Source organism: Dioscorea cayenensis, chromosome 3 (assembly GCF_009730915.1).
Source record: "Dioscorea cayenensis subsp. rotundata cultivar TDr96_F1 chromosome 3, TDr96_F1_v2_PseudoChromosome.rev07_lg8_w22 25.fasta, whole genome shotgun sequence".
In the NCBI taxonomy this organism is placed as follows: domain Eukaryota; kingdom Viridiplantae; phylum Streptophyta; class Magnoliopsida; order Dioscoreales; family Dioscoreaceae; genus Dioscorea; species Dioscorea cayenensis.
In genome coordinates this window covers 3,891,783-3,907,549 of record NC_052473.1, presented here as the reverse complement: position 1 = coordinate 3,907,549, position 15,767 = coordinate 3,891,783, and the positions used below count along the sequence as shown (strand labels likewise).

Genomic DNA, 15,767 nt, shown 5'->3' with positions numbered 1-15,767 from the left:
ATGTTACGGATCCCTAAATGCAGAATCCAAGCAAGAAACATGTGAATTGTTTTGGCAATAATAGAAAACACAGGCAGAGCTTGAAAATTAACAATATATATGATTATTTCTCTCTAGCCAAATATTCCAGCAGATTGATCTGGAAAGAAGGTCCCACAGTATTTGACACTGAGTATCTATTGATGGGATCCAAGAAGTCCAAACCTCTGACAGGGAATGAGAAAAACTAAGTCTGATTTTGTAAGGTTAGCAAGGGAGCTCTTATTATGATGAAAGGACAGAGAAAAATTGCCAAGTTATATGTCTTGCAAGGTACTACAGTTACAGGCGATGTAGCAATTGTCTTTAAGACCATGCAGGAGAGCGATGTTACAAAATTTTGGCACATGCATTTGGGGGCATATGAGTGAGAATGGCATCGCTGAATTAAGCAAAAGAGGATTTCTAGATGGTCAGAGTACTAACAAGTTAGAGTTCTGTGAACACTGTGTTTTTGGCAAGCAGAAGCTAGTTAAATTCTCCTAAGGTATTCACAACACTAAAGTCACACTAGATTACTTGCATTCTGATCTCTGGGGACCTTCAAAAGTTCCTTCAAATGGAGGTGCCAGTTATATGTTATCCATTATTGATGACTTCTCCAGAAGAGTTTGGTTATTCTTTTTAAAGCACAAGAGCGATGTTTTGGTGATATTCAATGAATGGAAAATTATGATTGAAAAACAAACAGTGAAGCAGATAAAGCACCTTCGCATAGATTATGGTTTGGAGTTTTGTTTAAATGAATTTAATGCCTTGTGCAAGTTAAAAGGTATTGTTAAACACCATACAGTTATTGGAACTCCACAGCAAAATGGTGTTGCAAAAATGAATGAACAGAACCATCATGGAGAAGCTTAGGTGTATGCTCTCTAATGCTGGTTTGCAGAATTCTTTTTGGGTAGAAGCAGCTTCTATAGCTTGTTTCCTCATCAATTGATCTTCCTCAATTTCTCTCAACAAGAAGACTCCTATTGAGGTATGGTCTGATACTCTTGTTGTATATTCTAATTTAAAGATCTTCGGTTGCCTTGCTTACGCTCACATCAACAATGGAAAACTTGAACCTATATCAGTTAAATGTATATTTCTTGGCTATAAATATGGTGTTAAAGGATACAAGTTGTAGTGCCTGGTGACCCATTAAACCATTGTGAGCAGAGATGTTATATTTGATGAAGCTATTATGTTAAGAGGTTTTCCAACTAATGACTCTTGTGACACAACTCAGCAAAAGTCAGGTATGCACATGGAGCTTCAGATTTCAGAACTTGCATCTACATCTTCTTCTAAATCATGCTCAGATGAGCAAGATAATATTGACACTTCAAATCAGTTACAATTACTAGCACAACCAACCACACAATATACTATTGCTAGAAACATAGACAGAAGAACAACCAAGAAACCACAGAGATTTACTGAAGCTGATCTAGTTGCCTACGCCGTGAGTGTTGCTGAAGACATTGACTTAATTGGAGAGCCTTCTAACTATGCAGAGGCAATCAATTCTGAAGATTCTGACAAATGGATGATTGTAATGCATAGAGAGATGGAACCTCTTCATAAAAATGGCACATGGACTTTGGAGATACTTCATAAGAACAAGAAAACAATTTATTGCAAATGGGTATTCAAGAGAAAAGAAGGTATACTAGGATTTGAAGAAGGCAGACACAAAGCAAGGCTCATTTCAAAGGGTTATAGTCAAATTTCAGGTGTTGATTTCACAGATGTGTTTTCTCCAGTTGTAAAACATAGCTTTATAAGATCTTTGCTTTGCATTGTGGTGATGCATGATTTTGAGTTGGATCAATTGGATGTAAAAACTGCCTTTTTACATGGAGAACTGGAGGAGGATATCTACATGCAACAATCAGAAAGGTTTGTGGTTCCAGGAAAAGAGGACTAAGGTTGCCTACTGAAGAGGTCCCTTTATGGCCCGAAACAGTCTCCCAGACAATAGTACAAAAAGGTTCGATTTATTCATGATCTCTCAGAGTTTCAAGAGATGTAGGTATGATAGTTGCGTCTACGTCAGAAAAGGTAAGTATGGGTCACTTGTTTATCTCCTTGTATACGTTGATGATATGTTGATTGCAGCTAAGAACAAGGAAGGAATTTAGAAAGTTAAAGTCCAGCTCAGAAGAGAGTTTGAGATGAAGGACTTAGGAGCTGCCAGGAGGATTCTTGGTATGGAAATTTACAGAGATAGACAGGCAGGCAAGTTGTACCTTAGCCAGAAGGAGTATATCAAGAAGGTTCTTCACAGATTCAACATGGAGAATGCCAGATATGTTAGTACTCCACTAGCAACCCATTTTATACTTTCATCAGCTTTATCTCCTCAGACGGATGATGATGTTGACTATATGTCACGAGTCCCATACTCTAGTACTGTGGGATCTCTTATGTATATTATGATTTGTTCTTACCAAGATCTATCATTTGCAGTAAGTGCAGTTAGTAGATACATGGCAAACCTGGGCAAGGAACATTGGAAAGCAGTTCAGTGGATATTCAGGTATTTGTGTGGCTCTTCTGATGTTTGTTTGCAATTTGGGAGAACTGAAGATGAAGTCATTGGATCTGTTGATTCTGATTTTGCTGGAGATCTTGATAAGAGAAGATCATTGACTGGATACGTGTTCATCGTTGGAGGTTAGGTTATCAGTTGGAAAGCTACTTTACTGACTACAGTTGCTTTATCCACTACAGAGGCAGAGTACATGGCTATTATAGAAGCTTGCAAGGAAGCCATTTGGTTGAAGGGCTTGTTTGGTGAGTTTAGTGGTGATTTGCAGATTACTACTCTCTTTTGTGATAATTAGAGTGCCATTTTCTCACTAAAGATCAGATGTTCCATGAGAGAACCAAACACATTGATGTACGTTACCATTTTGTTCGTGATGTGATTGCTCGTGGTAAAATAGTTATTAACAAAATCAATACTCATGATAATCCTGCTGATATGATGACTAGATCTCTTCCAATGGCCAAGTTTGAGCATTGCTTGAACTTGGTTGGAGTTAGATGTTGATTTTGTTTTGCCCATTAGGGCTTATGGTAGAGGATGACAGCTTTATGTTGAAGATTGACGCAAGTACTTCCATTCCTTGATATGGAATTCATGTCAAGGTGGAGATTGTTAGTGTTGGTGACATGAATTCCCAACTAGTCCTGAAGATGGTGTGACTCAAGCATGAGAACAATTGTTTTGGGCTTCTACTATATGATCATGTATGTTATTTGGGCTTTTTGTAATGTTGGTCTAGGGCTTACTTTCATATTGATGTACAGTATGTCTAAGGGCCACTTTAAAAGGGAAAAGAAAGTAGGGGGGTTTACTATAGTGAAAATATATGAAACTCAGCAACCATCTTCTTCATCTCTTCCTTGTACCAATCTTCAAAATAGTGAATTCTTGCTGCTCCTCTGCCCGTGGGTTTCCCATTTTTGAGTTTCCATGTTAAACCTTGGTGTCTTATCTTATTTTGTTGCATTACACTAAACAAACACCCTATTCTTTTCTAGTTTTCAAAAAAATTAGTGATTTATCTAATTTTTTTAAAAAACACAAAGCTATTTAAAAAGTAACACATTACCATTTCTCTGATCTCAAGTTTTTCTCAACAATAAACAAATTATCCGAAAGTCAGTGGTTAATGTTCCAATTTAGTGTTAACAATCTTTATTATGGTGAGAACTCACATGAAGCAACTAAGATGACCATAGGCGATACACAAGAGCACAAAACAAACCATACATTTTTTATTTTATTTTCTCCAAACTTTTAAGAATTAGATTCCCACCTATAATCGAGAGAGAAAACACAAAGTAGAAACAATCACAAGAAGACAAGATATATGTAGTTCGGCAAGATTGTCTATATCTACAACCCCACTAGGGTTTTTAATGATATAAAAAATAAAATACATCTTGCAAAGAATGGCTAATTTATTAAAATAATGTTATTTTTTTTATTAATTCCCAAAATACGCATTTCTGTAACTATTTACGGAAATGCGCATTTTGTAATTTTTAAATTTAATTTTTTTAAAAAACAGAGGGGCCCATTATATTTTTAATATTAAGTTTTTATTTTTTTTAAAACTGCGGGTCCCGGTAGTTTTTTAAATTAAAAACATTTTACATCAGACCCTTATAATTTTTATTAATTTTTTATAATTTTTCACTCTATTATGTTATTTTTACTTTCACTAATTATGATCGGTCATTAATAATTTAAATAAATAATTTTAATATTTTTTCATAATAAGGGGGTTGTTAAAATAAATTATTGGTGACGCATATGACCCAAAACTTATCCATGAGAGTCAGATTTGGATGAAAATTAATACTTAGTGTGTTTTAGAAAGGATTTGGAGAGTTTATATCACGCCCCACCCAACAGAATGGATGACTAGTGTGTTTTAGAAAAAGAATTTGGAGAGTTTATATACGCCTCCACCTAACAAATGGATGACTAAGATTAATTTCATCCAATGGCTCTAATGAATGGGGTAGGTGCCACATGCCACCAATAATTCATTTCAACAACCCCCTTATTATAAAAAAATATTAAAATTATTTATTTAAATTATTAACAACCAGTTACAATTAGTGAAAGTAAAAATAACATAGTAGAAGTGAAAAAAAAATTATAAAAAAAATTAATAAAAATTATAAGGGTTTGGATGTAAAATGTTTTTAATTTAAAAAACTACCGGGACCAGCAGTTTTAAAAAAAATAAAAACTTAATATTAAAAATATAACGGACCCCTCTGTTTTTTAAAAAAATTAAATTTAAATATTAAAAAATGACCGTGGGACCCGCTAATTTAAAAAAAATAATAAAAAAATACAAAATGCGCATTTCCGTAAATAGTTACGGAAATGCGTATTTTGGGAATTAATAAAAAAAAATAACATTATTTTAATAAATTAGCCGCAAAGAATTGCCCATATATATAGAAAAAATCTAGGCCACTACTGGAAAAGGAAAATTACATAAATACCCCTTGTTTGATAAATCATGGTACATTATACCCAACACAAAAACAATTCTCCACATAATGAGGGCCCCACATACACTCAACACAAACAACTACCACTTGTTTGATAAAATCAAAGTACATTATAAAGTGATCACTCTAGTTTGCCTAGCAACATAATTAACCCCGAGATTGGGCAAATCAACATTAATAACTCAAAAATCACAAAAATATTCGTCCACATTTCTTATCAAATCTGTGTTATGAAATGTTGGATGTTGCAGCCTAGTATTGGTGAGCATTTGTCCTCAGTCTCTCATGAGTGTCAGATAATTAATGCTATTAATTCAAATATGAGCATCATATTAATGAAAGCCAAGTATTCAACACTTGTTTGGGAAAACTTGAATTCTGCTTGTCCTTGCTCGAGAGAATAATATTATTCTCAAAATGAAGTCTGTATTAAATCAAAGAAATAATGTATTAGATTTAACTCATCACTCTTATAAAATTAAAAAAATAATAATAAAATAACTATTCATCCATTGGCTTCATTATAATTAAAGTGCTTTGAAACGGTGACAGAAGTTATACATGTGGTGGTGTGGGAGTCAATTTAAACATTATAAATAAAACTGCCTTGAAGGGAGAGAAGCAACTAAGCATCAATTTGATTAAAAAAACCTGAGAACCAATATAGTCAATTATGAAGGTGTGCTAACAAATTTAAAAAGAAAATCCAAGCCATCATGTCAGGAATATATTCAGAAACAGTATTTGTAGTTGATTTACAGAATCACTGTCACGGAGAACTTTGTGAGTGATTTCTTCACATCCTCTAATGCCGGTCACAATTGATCTTAATAGATTCCAGAGTGGAAAAGATTGAGCAAATGTTGATACCAAACAGCTTGATTGTTTTCCTAACATAACTTTGGATTAGATGAGTGAAATTGAAGATAATATTATATATAAATAATTCAAATGAGGAAACAAAGTAACAAGCAATTAAAGTCATGGATCCATACATTCATACCGTTCATATATTTTCAGAAATTGAAATTCATTTGAGGGATGTGCTGAATCATAAGCCATTCTGGAGACCTCTCTTGTTGGTACCGTTGCATTAAGCCTGGGTCACAATCTATGATGCTCAATTTTTCAAGCGAGGAAGGGAGGCCTCCCTCCGGCATTGAGAGGAGCTTTGGGCAACTCTTAATAGTCAAGTCCTTCAGTAAAGGAAGACGATGCAACCAAGCAGGCAGAGATTCTAAATCTTGGCAAGCATCTATATTTAATTCGACCAGCTCTATCATCTCCTCCATACACCATGATTTGAATTTTGGGCAAGAAGAAATAAACAATATTCTCAAGAACGGGAGGGCTTGTAAACCCTCCACTGATAAAAGCTCATTACAATCTTTAAGACATAAACCCTTGAGTGCATGCATTGTGGCCATCACCTCGTTAGGAAAGGTTTCAATCTTTGCCCCACTTATTTTCAATAAAGTAAGAGAAGAGAGGCCAGAGAGGCATTCAGGCAATTGGTTATCCAGACCAAGACTATCTCTTATACATAGCCGCTCTAGTGCTGAATATAAGGCCCATTGTAATCCATTCACTACATCACATTCTGCCACAGTGAGGAACTGAAGACGAGGAAACAACTTGCAATGTACTGGTGTTGTTAGAGATGATGATGATGATGATGATGATGATGATGAGGTTGACATGCCCTTAAATGATATTGTTGCTTTGTAGAATTCAAGCAAACGTAGGGATGGAAACATCTCAGCCACAGAATCATCACATTCAACTGTTATGTTCTCGAGGTCACATAAGCATAGTTCCTCCAGGGAGGGCAACAACCCAAGTGCTGCAGGCAAATATACCCAATTTCTACACTTAATTAAGTATAATTTTCGTAGTTTCTGTAATGCAAGCGTCATAAGCCAGCTTGGCGATTTGGAACCCAGGTACCCGTAAATCCGTAGTTTTTCTAAATTAGGATGAGGTTGAAGGCCTTCAAGAACTTCTTCTTGGACATCATGCTTGCAGTGATCCACTGTATCATTAAAATATAAACGCAAGTTCTTGATATGGTGTTTTTCCTTTAATTTGACTCCCATCACTTCTTCCATATTGTCGATGTTCTCTAAACCTATAATAGAAAGTGGTTCTCTTACTTCATTCATATTTCTCAATTGTGCAATCACGTAGAATCTTTCTCTTTTCACATGATATGCTGGCCCCCCTTCATTATTATATGTAAGCTTGTGACCGGACATGCCCCAACCTAGGTTTATAGGGTTACAAAATATATGTGGCAGGGTATGTGAAGGCGGCAATTTCAACACCCTTAACTGATAAAGCTGACATAGTGACTCCGGTATTGATTTGATGTTAGTCTTCTTCAAATCCAAATATTGCAAGAGTTTCAGATGACAAATAGCATCTGGGAATTCTTCCATATTAGCATCAAGGATGACTAGCACTCTGATTTTTTTGAATGCTTCATAGTTGAGGAAGGCAGACATGTCATAATGGCTCTCTAGCACAAGTGTGCGTAAGTTATTAGTTATGCATACTAGCCCAAGATCATCCAAACCTTGTGCATATAAATGACGGACATTTTTTGAGATCTTTTTATCTTTTCCACTCTTATAAATACAAATATCCCCATGAGAAACTAATTGAGCCAAATCATGCATTAAGTCATGCATTCTGAACCATGTAGAAGAATCTGCATCAAAGAAAGACATTGCTTGTAGTTCATGACAATACTCTTCTCCTATATCATTCATTGTCTTTGAACTACTTTCATTTTCATTTATATACCCATTGGCTATCCACATGCAAATCAAGTCATCCATATAATATAAATGATTTTTAGGAAACACCGAACAAAAGGCAAAACATAGCTGAAGATGTTGAGGTAGATGATAGTAACTCAATGCAAGTGCAGGCATAATATCATGTGCATTAGCTTCCAATTTCCATAAATCACTCTCCAAGACATCTTTCCAATGCTTCTCAGTTAGACTTTGTCCTAAAAGTTTTCCCACTGTCTTTGCTGCTAATGGTGATCCTTTCAATTTTCTGATTATACACTTTCCTATATCATGTAATGCTTGCTCATAATTATCAGGATTTTTTCCCGAAAAGGCACAACTCATAAAAAATGACCAGTACTCATGAGTATGCAAACCTTCCAAAATAATTTTATTGTCTTCATCCATGCTCCTTGTTACCTTGGGATCTCTACAGGTCATAATGATTTTAACAGACTGTGCTTGTGCGGATTGGAGAGGGATAAGGAATTCTTGCCATTCATCAGACCAAACATCATCTAGCACCAGTAAGAATTTCTTCTCTGTTAAATGCCTTTCGAGCTCTCTCTCAAGAAGATCCAAGTTAGTGGTGTTGCCACATTGAACACTAATAATATCTACCATTTCTTTGGTAATTTTGAATTTATCAAAGTGATGTGATACATGTATCCACGCTTTCTTGTCGAAATAATTTTCTATTTCTCTGTTGTTGTAGATAAACTGAGCCAAAGTAGTTTTTCCGATACCACCCATCCCAACTATTGGTGCAACAGAAATGTTACCATTGACATTTGGCCCTTTGAGAAACTCAATCAACCGTTGTATTTCATCATCTCGACCATAAATTTTCTTTTCATTTGTTGATGATGTTGTGACACGTTTGTTTTTGCTGAAGTGATGATGTTCCCTTGGATCATAAACTCCATTGAAGGTGATCTGGTCAAACCATTGTTCCAACTTGATTTCATCTTTCAACTTGGATTCAATGCTATTTATTTGTTTTATAATACTAGTAACCTGTCTCACAATGTCTTCATCTGCAGCATAATTAAAATTTTCAAGCTTCAATAAACTAAAATCACCTTATTTTCTATATACCCATCATGCAAAAACAAATTAATTAACAAAGATAATGCATAAAAAATAAAACCTGTTGACAGACTCGAGGATTGCGATGATTTCGGAAGGCGACATTTTTTCTTAGATAAGAAAGCAGTTGGCAGACGAAATGGAAACGAGCGCTTTCTACTGAATTGGCTACTAGTACTGTCAGCTTCTTCTTCTTCTTCTTCTTCAGCCTTGTTGATCTCCTGCAGCTTTCTCTCCAGCTCTATGTAGTTCATCTCTGATTCCAAGTCTTGTATGTCGTAATCAACATCTTTGAGCTTGTTGTGCAAACCAACAACCCTCTCGTTTTGCTTATGTTTTTGAAACAATTTCATGATTCTACTCTGCATCAACCTGACAGTCAACTTGGCATCTTCCAAGGCTTCCAGTGAATCAGTCAGTCGTTGCTGTTTCTCTGCCTCATCAGAGGAGGATGGTGAAGGTGTTGATGATAGATAATCCCATAAGTAATTGATCAGTTTCTCCAAACTGATGTCACGCAAAGGTGATAGAAGAGATCCTGCAAGGGCCGACAAAGTTGCAGAAGCCATGATTGATGGAAAGGGTTGTGAAGAGAAGATAACAGATTGAAGACTTTGGTTTTGTTATCCCATATGATCAACAAAAACCAATGGATTATAATCGGACACTTGGCTTCCTTGGAATGGATCCACCAGTTGGAGGCTGTGATATAATCTTATCCACACAATTAATAACCTTAGAGCAGATGACATCGGAGCTAAACTAATACTAATTAGTTTATAATAATAAAAATAATACTAAACTTATTGATTATAGTGATGGTTATTAAATGAATTATGTTATACAATTTATACAATGACTAGAACAAATTGAATGGATAATATATATATAATATGATAGATCATTATATAAAGCCATGTGAATGATTGAATACCTGCGAGAGAATAGTCAATCAATGATCCATGGCAATCAACAACTGGTATGGAACTAATTAACTTAGCAGCAAAATGCAGGGAAAAACAGTAAGCATACTAGACATGATATATACAAGAAGGATTCGGATTTTAACAGCAATCTCTTGACAGAACAGGAACATGTGAACCGGTTAGGGGCTAGCTTATTGTAGTTCATAGTACACGCAAGAAGAGTACAACTTGATATAAGTATGTCTAATGCAAGATGAAAGCATAATAGTTATTTTGAAGTTGAAAACCAATGATATTTTGCTAAATAGCAAACTTGTGACAGAAAGTAAACACACATGCTTGACAAAAAAACAACATTGACTAATCAAATCTCTGAGATACCAACGGCAAAAATTACAAAAGTACGTTCTCTGTCCAATGCTTCCATTATTTTTCTCACAACCATTTGTTAGTACTATTGATTTCAAGTTAGTTAGAGGCTGTAATTCTTCAGACCTAAACAGATGTAAGTAAGTTACTAGGCTGTAGCAGGAGCAGAAGTATGCACAGAGACAATTCTTATTATCAAAAATGAAATTAAGGCAAATGTTTTACTAGTAAAAAGGCAAGCAATTTGGTAAAAAGATAGAAATAAGAATGTGCCATTTTGAAGACAAGTGTGATCACCTTTTGCTCATTTCAGAAAGAAATGAAACACTTTCTGAAGAGCAATTGTTCCCCAGAGTGATAAACCCAATATTCAGACAATACCCAAGAACTGAAATTACCTTGCAAGTAAATTTCAAAATTAAGCAGAAGTGACAGGCTCATCAAACTTTGAAAATGAATTTATACGACCATCGCTTCTACCACCAGTGCCAGGCAGACATGTGAATTTTTTTTTTTTTTGAGAAATTAAATTATAAGGGATTTACAGTTGAAAGTTTCAAGTGATTTTTTTCTTTTTTTTTTGATAAAGGGAGCACAAGGCTATATATTGAACGGAAAAAGAAAACAAAGAGAAGCAATACGGCAGGAAAGACTATGAAAAAGGCAAAACAAAAGAACAAAACAAATAAAAAGAACTATATAGTTAAGCCATTAGCTTTAAAATCCTTAATGATCCATTTGGGGAGGTCTCTGCCTTGATAAAATAGCGTAAGTTCATGCAGGCTAGCCCCATGAATTGCTAATTGGAATGCTGTCCTCACCCAATTTCTGGAAATGTCATGCATAAGAGTGTTGCCCAAATTATTCAGATAATCATTAGCAATTCAATTCTCCAAGCATTCTGTGGGTTTCCTCTGTTGATGGCACCATGAAGCTCAATGCAGGAAGTGAAAGTATGTTTGCATGTCAGCTGTCTAATAATCAAGTATCTCAATGCAACATTAAGAGCCTTTAGTTCAGCTTCCAATTCTGATTCATCAAAGATGTGGCAGTTTCCAGCAAGTATGATAATAGAATTAGCATTTATAATATAAACCCTAACCCCATAACTTGATAAATCCCTGTTTCATAATGCTGCAGTAAAAAGGAAGGGACTATCATGGGTTGTGAAGTTATTGATATTAAGTTGATTTCCAGGGTGAGAACATAAAGCATTAGAATACTCCCTGGCATGATTTACTGCATTCTTTGAAATGTCTTAGCAGTTATCTGGATCATTTTTGAAAATGTGACTGCATCTAGCCTTCCATATAAACCAGGCTACTGCTGCTATAACTGACTGTGTGAACAAATTTATCCCAGGATGAAGCCCATTACCACCAGAAGTAATACCATTAGAGAAAGAAATATGCTTTCCAATATCATCACCAATAATTTGCCAGATAATTTGAGCCTTTGGACATAAGTTCAAGAGATGCTCAGAGGTTTCAAAGTTTAAATTGCATAATACACAAAGCTTGAGGGCATAAATTTAAATTGTGAAGATAATCAAAGTCTTGATGCCATTGTGAAACAACCGCCAAATGAAGTGTCTTACCTTTGGAGCAACCTTTCAAACGACAAATAACACTCCAACCATTCCAGGTACCCAGATGATTTGCATTTTGATTAAAATGAGAGTAAACCATGGAAGGTAATTTGTTATTCTTAGCAATGGGGAACCAAACCCAATTATTGCCATTGTCAAAGCTAATATTCCCACGGCTAAGAGTAAAAATATTCAGATGTTCTCCAAAAATAGAATGAAGTAAATGAAGATTCCAGTTCACATCCAAAATTAAATCAGAAATCTGAAAAGATTCAAAGCCTAATTCCATATTAAGATAAGTCGGATGAAAAGTTTTAAACGATTAACATTATGGCATAATGCTCTAAAGAACCAAGTGATGATGTGAAACTTTAAGAATGACTTGTGGATCCTTTCTCCTTTTAAGGTTATGTTGTCTCAAAGGTATTTAAAACTAACATCAAGGTATTGTATTTTGATTAGTATTAAATCTCTAATATATGACAAAATGTAAACATTTGTGTATAAATTTATATATATATATATATATATAAAGATGGATAAACCACATTGAAAAAAACGGTTATGAAACATAAATACAAAAATATCTTCACAATATTAATGGAGCCATTTATGTCTTGGGCCAACTTTTTATATAAACAATAAAGGAAAAGAAAAAAAATCCTAACCAAGTCCAATAACATTTTCCCAAAATAATATATTTGAAAAAGTTAATTTTTACAAAAATGCTAATTATGAGGAACCTATGGATATTTGAAAAGTTTAAAAAAAAGTTTCCCTCTTTGTACTGTTTCCTTTACTTTTAATAAATAAGTGATTTATCCACTTTTATAAAAAAAAAAAAGTTTAAAAAATGATATAATATTTATGTGAAAATTAGAGAAGAACTAGTGGTCCTTTCTTCTTCTTTGAAGGTTGTGTTGTCAAAGATATTTATTTATTTTCGTGATGGTTTCACTAATGGCTTCTAGCTTAGTCCGGCTAACTCTGACTTTAATCTGAGGGACCAATCTATTATCACTGCTACTTCCTGGCTGGAAAGCCAGATGTAACCTCATTTTTCGGAATGAGGACCCTGACTTCCACTCTATTTCTATTCGAGCTATCAATCATGTTAGGGAGTATTTTTCATCCTCTTATTGTCAACCTGGGAAACAGCTTATTCTTAACAACTATTCTATTGCTGACGGTCCTTTTCTCTTTGTTTCTTCTTTGGGCAACTGTAAGACTGGAGCTTTTGGAGCTGGTTTTTTTCTTTCAAATACAAATTCCCAGATCATCTGTGGAGGCTGCTGCAACAATCGTGCTGACTCTGTTCTTGAAGCCGAGGCCCTGGCGCTCACTACTGCTCTTGGCAGTGTCCTTGCGATGAACCTTCATGTCAACACCATCTTTATTGCAAATTCGGATCTTCACAGGCTCATTAATGCTGATATTCCTTCTCATGCATGGCGTCTGGATGCGTTGATTCTCAGTATTCCAGACTCTTTCAAGTTTGGGTCATCCTCAAAGTCAGGTCATCCTCAAAGTCAGATCACTCCCAATGCTTGGATGGGAGCTGCCATTAGCCTTGCGTTGTTCGGTGTCAATTCTCATATGCTGACTTTATTTCACCAAGGGAAGGATCTTTCCCGCTGGCTTATGAAGCATTTCCTCAAGCTTGGCTTCAGCTTTTAGTTGAGGATTTGTTTTTTTTCCTTTAGTTTTTCTTTCCTGTTATGTTCTTTTTCTTGTTTCTGTTTTTGTGTTTTTTTGTTCTTGTTGTGTATTTTGGCTTGTATCTTAACCTCTTTGTACCTCTTTTTTCATATTAATAAAATTAGCTCTGTGAGCTCTTTCCCTAAAAAAAAAATATATTTAAAAATGAACTCTAGATATTGTACTTGGCTTATTATTAGATGTTTAATATATTTTTTTGGGACAAGCATAATAGTGGGGTATGCGCACTACCAAAAATTGATCGTCAGGTTGTCCAGCCATGCGTTCTCATAAGATGACGAAGGGATTGGGGTTGTAAACTCCTCCCACAATGGGGACCATTTATAGTATCCTTGTACATCATGCATTGGGTGAGATTTGAATATTTCACCTCGTGCATGGAAGTAAATCCGTTATTCAATGGTAACAGTTGTGTATAAATTGAAATGCAAAAATATGCTCATAATGGAAGCCCAAGTGATACTATTAGTCAAACTTTCATACAAATCAGAAAAATCCTTGCAAATGTTGAACAAGCCTTCCTGAAGTTAATAGAATAGAAGATAACTCATCAAATTATGAACAAATTGACTGACAAAAGTATGATGTTTTACTTCAAATGTTTTAAAAAAGTTATAAATATTCTTTGGTTATTATATATTTCATCAAATTAGAGCTGCCATCTGCATTAAAAAATCGTTAAGAGAGTACTTGAAGATCCAAACCGAACGATGCCTTTCAAGCTATTTTTTGTAAAAAGGAGTAGAGCTAAAGAAAAACAGAAAAAAGGAACTAAGATTAAAAGACTAGGTTGAAATGAGAACAAAGATCTTCAAGCCATCCCAGGCGCTCCAAGGCGCTCCAAGCCTTGAAAGAAGAGGGAAAGCTAATACAATGATGAATATGCTTTATCCATTTCACTTATTATAAACTGTATCTAAGAGGGTTGTAAAAGATAGGAGAGAAAAGTTTTTGAAGAGATTAGGCAAATAAATTCTATCCACATCACACAACAGCACTAGCCAACCCTTATAGAAAATGTATACCTTAACCAAACACACTGTTCACCAAACATTATCTCAATTTTATCCTATAAACATCATAATTTTTATAAGATAAAATTAAATGGAAAGGATTTTGCTCTCTTATATAGTTCAAATTTGAAATATAAATCAAGTATAAACATTGGATTTGTTAGCAGTGGCCAAAGATTAAATAAAATTACCTAGTCAAAAAGGCAAGCTTTGTGCGGAAATCATTGAGGTCTTTTGAAGGAGAATTTGCTTCAGAGTAGACTGTGTTCTTGGTTCTTTCCACTCAATAACCACAACAACTCTTATCTCCTTGCCTTGATTAGTAGCATTTGCTTTCCTTTCTATCACATGAAAACAGAAAAAAGAAAAAAAAAAAGAAAAAAGAGAAAGTAATTGGAGACTGTGATTGAATCCAGTGTTATTAAAAGCGAAAAAAGCACTCGCCTAGGCGCTCAGGCGAGGCTAGGCGAGACCCTAGCGCCTCAACACCCCTAGGTGAGGCGCCTTCAAGGAGGCGAGCCCAGGCGAGCGCTTTTTGCCAGGCGCCAGGCATAAAAAAGGCACGCTGTCCTTTCCGTATTAGCTCTATATTCAATGCTTTCAATTAGTGTTGATTGAGATTTTAAAAAGGCACATTTACTATTTACGGGGAAAAAAATAAGGAAATAAATTTAGGGGAGAAAAATTATGTCACTTTACAAAAGGCACATTTACTATTTAGGGAAAAAAATAAATTTAAGGGAAAAAAGTAGGTAATTTTAAACAAGGCACAATTACTAATAAGGAAGGAAATAAATTTAGGTGAGAAAATCTAGGTGATTTTAAAAAAAAAGGCACACTTACTCATAAGGGAGGAAATAAATTTAGGGTATAAAAATTAGGTGATTTTGAAAAAGGCACATTTACTAAATAAAATTTGCAGAGAAAAACTAAGTTATTTAAGTAGTATCTTTTTTTAAATTAATGAGTGAATTAAGGGATTAACTTATTAATTAGAAAAAATTGAAGAGGCAACAACTTTAAATCTAGTGTTGAAGTTGAAACTAGCTTAGTTTAAATGACTCATGAAGATAGAATTTACACTCTAAAAGCTTTAGTTCTAGACATCTAAGAAGTGTTTTCTTGACTTTAAGTTATGCTTTGTTTGACTTAAAATTTTACTTTGTTTGACTTTAATTATTCCAAAAATTATATATAT

General features: G+C 34.7%; 1 protein-coding gene across 5 annotated transcripts; it reads right to left on the bottom strand.

The window, feature by feature from the left end:
- Positions 1–5,131: 5,131 nt before the first annotated feature.
- On the bottom strand, positions 5,132–9,545 carry LOC120253097 (disease resistance protein RGA2-like). Of its 5 annotated transcripts, none has more exons than XR_005534202.1 (3): positions 9,016–9,545; positions 5,827–8,902; positions 5,132–5,491 (listed from the first exon to the last, which is right to left on the bottom strand). XR_005534202.1 is itself a non-coding variant. In XM_039261401.1 (3 exons), exons 1-2 carry the CDS (start codon positions 9,521–9,523, stop codon positions 6,084–6,086), a joined length of 3,327 nt encoding a protein of 1,108 aa, XP_039117335.1. In that variant the 5' UTR covers positions 9,524–9,545; the 3' UTR covers positions 5,132–5,491; positions 6,071–6,083. The 5 variants fall into 5 exon arrangements, 4 of the variants coding, with proteins under 4 accessions (XP_039117335.1, XP_039117327.1, XP_039117322.1 ...); XM_039261401.1 differs by having other exon boundaries at positions 6,071–8,902; XM_039261393.1 differs by lacking the exon at positions 5,132–5,491 and having other exon boundaries at positions 5,768–5,957; positions 6,063–8,902.
- Between the last annotated feature and the right edge of the window lie 6,222 nt (positions 9,546–15,767).

Bases quoted from the DNA above. Each gene is read 5' to 3' on its own strand.
- LOC120253097 (XM_039261401.1), bottom strand. From the start codon at position 9,523: ATGGCTTCTGCAACTTTGTCGGCCCTTGCAGGATCTCTTCTATCACCT. The intron at 8,903-9,015 runs GTTTTATTTTTT...ATTATGCTGCAG, and splicing joins ATCCTCGAGTCTGTCAACAG to ATGAAGACATTGTGAGACAG.